General features: G+C 35.3%; 1 protein-coding gene across 1 annotated transcript; it reads right to left on the reverse strand.

The window, feature by feature from the left end:
• Positions 1–2143: 2143 nt before the first annotated feature.
• Positions 2144–3358, reverse strand: LOC134269578 (uncharacterized protein KIAA1958-like). The gene is made up of 2 exons (XM_062751782.1): positions 2709–3358; positions 2144–2588 (listed from the first exon to the last, which is right to left on the reverse strand). The coding sequence occupies exons 1-2, from the start codon at positions 3356–3358 to the stop codon at positions 2144–2146; spliced, it is 1095 nt and encodes a 364-aa protein (XP_062607766.1).
• Positions 3359–3623: the final 265 nt, after the last annotated feature.

Consider the following 3623-nt stretch of genomic DNA (forward strand, 5'->3'; position numbering starts at 1 on the left):
GTTCGATGTTCATGAAAATTCTACATACCGACGCCATATTGGACAACGTGCTGAGATAGAGAACTTGAAGTAACTTTTATTGGGGTTTGCGGGATTTTAAAGCTCATAATTACGTTTTCCATTACTTAAAAGGTATTAATTGTTTGATGTAGTGTCTTTTAATACTTTGGTATATGAAATTGATGTATGAATTCAAATTTTTCTTATAAATCTCATCTGATCAATGTGGAACGGTGACTGGCTTAGCTGCGAGGTAAAGCTAAACAAATGTAGACGATTTTACTTTGCTTTTTTTCCAGTGTGCGAGATTTTAAAAGACGATAAGCGAAAATACATGTAACGAATTTTCGTTCAAACGGTACCCAGTGAAAACGGCACTTTCACTTGGTAGAAACGGCACCTAAAGGCTACAGCTAGTATTTGCAAAGAGCACTTGACTAACCCATTATTGGTATGCGTTCAAGATGTAGCTGCTATCCCTCAAAACTACTCGCCTTCAACCTGTGTACTCTGCTTTTTGTTGTTGTTTTTAATTAAATATATATAACAGTTAAGCGCAGTTTGACATCACTATGTAAGTATTTATTTTCAATTTTGGGCCCAGAAGTCATACAAAAGCACAAGTAACAAAATAAAGAGTGAAATTTTTAAATGTGTACAGTTTTGTGTTAGTGTGATGAAATAAAATATAGTGGAGTCCTATGTGATACATTGATTGTGAAATATTAAATATGGGATAAAAAGAAATCTCCAAAGATTTGTAGTGGGATACGACTTTCATCCAACAAGTTGTCACATCTCCTTTGAAATGATGGAACTGAAATGTGTAAAAGGACCACCTTGAAATATAATGGATCATTGATGTTAAACAATATACGATCAATCAATCGAGTCAAATCATGACATCAAGTCAAGGGGTAAGATGGGATAACAAAAGGACAAAATTTTTACACTGGAATAATTATTTACAGGAGAAAGCCAAAAAAATCTGAAGGTCAGCATGAATAGTCATGGTTATTGATATGCAAGCACCTTAGTATTAGGGCTGGGATGATACTGAACTTAACCAATCTGATATATATCATGATACCTTAGGTGCAGTACGATACATATCACGATACATTTAAAACCAAATAAAACTAGATAATTTTTTAGAGCATTTTATTTGGAACATAACAGATTATGAAAATTAACTAATTCAACAGAAACACGACTTACTGCCATCAGGTTTTGTTGATTTAACATAATCTGGCGAGACTGACACCATTTTGACACTTATATTTTGAATTCTGTATCACCAAGTATGTCCAAGATGTTTGTACTTTATTGCTGATTGTTTAATTCTGTATCACCAAGATGTTTATACTTTATATATTTCTAATTGTTTTAACAAGTGCCGAGCATAGGCCAAAATTTGCAGCCTTTCACCGGCAATGGTGACGTCTCCATATCAGTGAAATATTCTGGAGAGGGACATTAAACGGTATACAATCAATCAATCAATCTTGATACAGACTAAAGGACTTAAAATTTCGAATTCTAAAGCCCGGACATTTTATGAAATAAAAAAGCGGTCAGTTATCGTGATATTAAATTAGATGAATCAATCCATATATGGTCAAAGTGAATACTGTTGTCCAACAGTGGATCATCCCACTACTTCTATAGTATACACCTATTAACTGGCTATGAGGACAATAGGTGAAAAGTTTGATGACTTTCACCATGGCCAAATAGCACTAAAACTATTTCATAGTACAAACTCTTAAGAAAAAAATGGCATGTTTATTTGTCATATTTTTATACAGAAATTATTCACAGAAGTATAATAAATAGTATACGAGGGTTGTTTGGAAATTATTGAGACATTTACTTTAAATCCTTAAAACATTGTTATGACATCATCTTTTGTTCTTTTAATACCTTCTTATCCTTGAAATAACAAAAACAATCCAATAAGTTACCTGTAACTGTCCAGTAAGTTGGAAAAACTGTCCACTATTAAAAATAGTGGACATTTTTTTACAACTTATTGGACAGTTACAGGTAAGCACTAAGAAAAAATAACAACAAATCCAACACAAAAGATATACATGTTATTCATGAACAACGAATTACACACATTGTAATAATTATTCCAACTTTAGAATTTAAATTTGAAAAATACACTTCCAGACGAAATTTCAATTTCACTAGCACCAGCTGGTGCACACACATTAGAATCACTTTCGGCTGCGGTTTTGGCTTTCTTGATAGCTACATCACACTGATTTTCACCGTGAATGATTTTGCTCACTCTTTGCTGTTGTTCTTCATTTGTTCTTTTATACGATCTAACAGATGTCGAGCGGTGTCCAGTTTTCTCTGTTATTAGCTGCTCATCAATGCCAGCATCGTAAAGGCGTGTTGCGGCGGTTGCTCTGAGGCTATGGTTTGTGTAGTGGCCAGTAAATCCTGCTATTTTACACAGTTTTGCGACGGTCTGTTGAAGAGTGTGTACTCCAACAGGGGAGTCGGCGTACCAAGTGGAATCTGGGGGGTACCGCAGAGGTCGCAAATAGAGAGCATTGGTTTTACCAGCTTCAGGCCTTTAAAAGAAAATTGCATATTATAGATTAAAGTGTTTTAAATTAAGATATATGTTACAGCAATATTTTGGTGGAAATTAACAACAATATACTTGCCTTAAATGCAGATATTTTTCATACGTGAGCACAGGACATCTCTCGGGAACATTCTTGTTCTGGTATGCTCTGGTAACTTTAGGTTGCAGATTTTTGTGCTGGAGCCCACCGCGATTTGTTTTGGAGACATCCTCTCTATATTCGAGATATCGCAGTCCAGATGCATCCATGGAAAGAGAAATCTGACTGTTTGTCCCAACCCTCAAGTTTCTGTGTTCCTGTCCTGCTCGTAGTGCAAAATGTAGTCCTAGTTGAAACAGTAGAGTATCTAAGAGTTTTTGAGGTGTATCTCTTCCTAAAACTCCCTTGGACCACATTTCATCTTCTTGAGCCTCAGTTATGATCTCTGCCCGTTTCCGCTCTATCCCCATGCCTCGCCCAGAGAGTTCTTTCATCTTTGAATCAAGAATACTGCGCATATCGTGAAATTTATCATCATCCAAAAAGTTTATGAATCTACCTTCATGTCGTAATTTGTGTTGAATTGCACACACAATTTCATACAAGCTATTGGGTCTGTAATCCTCTCCAGATTTATTCCTCACTTCAGCTACAAAGAAACTCATTGTTTTGTTGATTTCCTCATCACTCATTATCATAATATCCTGGTACATAAATGTATCATGGTTTGGTAACATACGCTTTCGTTCATTTTGCCAGTTCAATAGAGTCATTGCCCACTTTTGCTCTGTTTTCTTCGATAAACCTTTAAGTTTTTAACCAAATTATCCAAATCTTCTTGATTGAGCCGTGCAAACCTTTCAATATTTTCTTTTCCTTCTATGTCTTGGGTGGCCTTAACAAGTTCCTCGTCAGAAATATCCGAAAAAATATCTACTTTGAGGTCAAAATTCGGTTGTTTTTTTGGATGTTCTCTTTCCAAATCCAAAATATCACTGAGAATGCCATCCGTGTTGTTTTCTTGTTCATCAACTTCTC

The sequence above is a fragment of the Saccostrea cucullata genome, unplaced genomic scaffold, assembly GCF_032062105.1.
Source record: "Saccostrea cucullata isolate Sc308-1 unplaced genomic scaffold, CSIRO_AGI_Scuc_v1 ctg9073, whole genome shotgun sequence".
Lineage (NCBI taxonomy): Eukaryota > Metazoa > Mollusca > Bivalvia > Ostreida > Ostreidae > Saccostrea > Saccostrea cuccullata.

Excerpts from the sequence above, each read along its gene's own strand:
- LOC134269578 (XM_062751782.1), bottom strand. The coding sequence starts at position 3,358 with ATGACTCTATTGAACTGGCAAAATGAACGAAAGCGTATGTTACCAAAC. Across the intron at positions 2,589-2,708 it reads GAGAGATGTCCTGTGCTCAC|GCCTGAAGCTGGTAAAACCA; the intron begins GTATGAAAAATA and ends TTTCTTTTAAAG.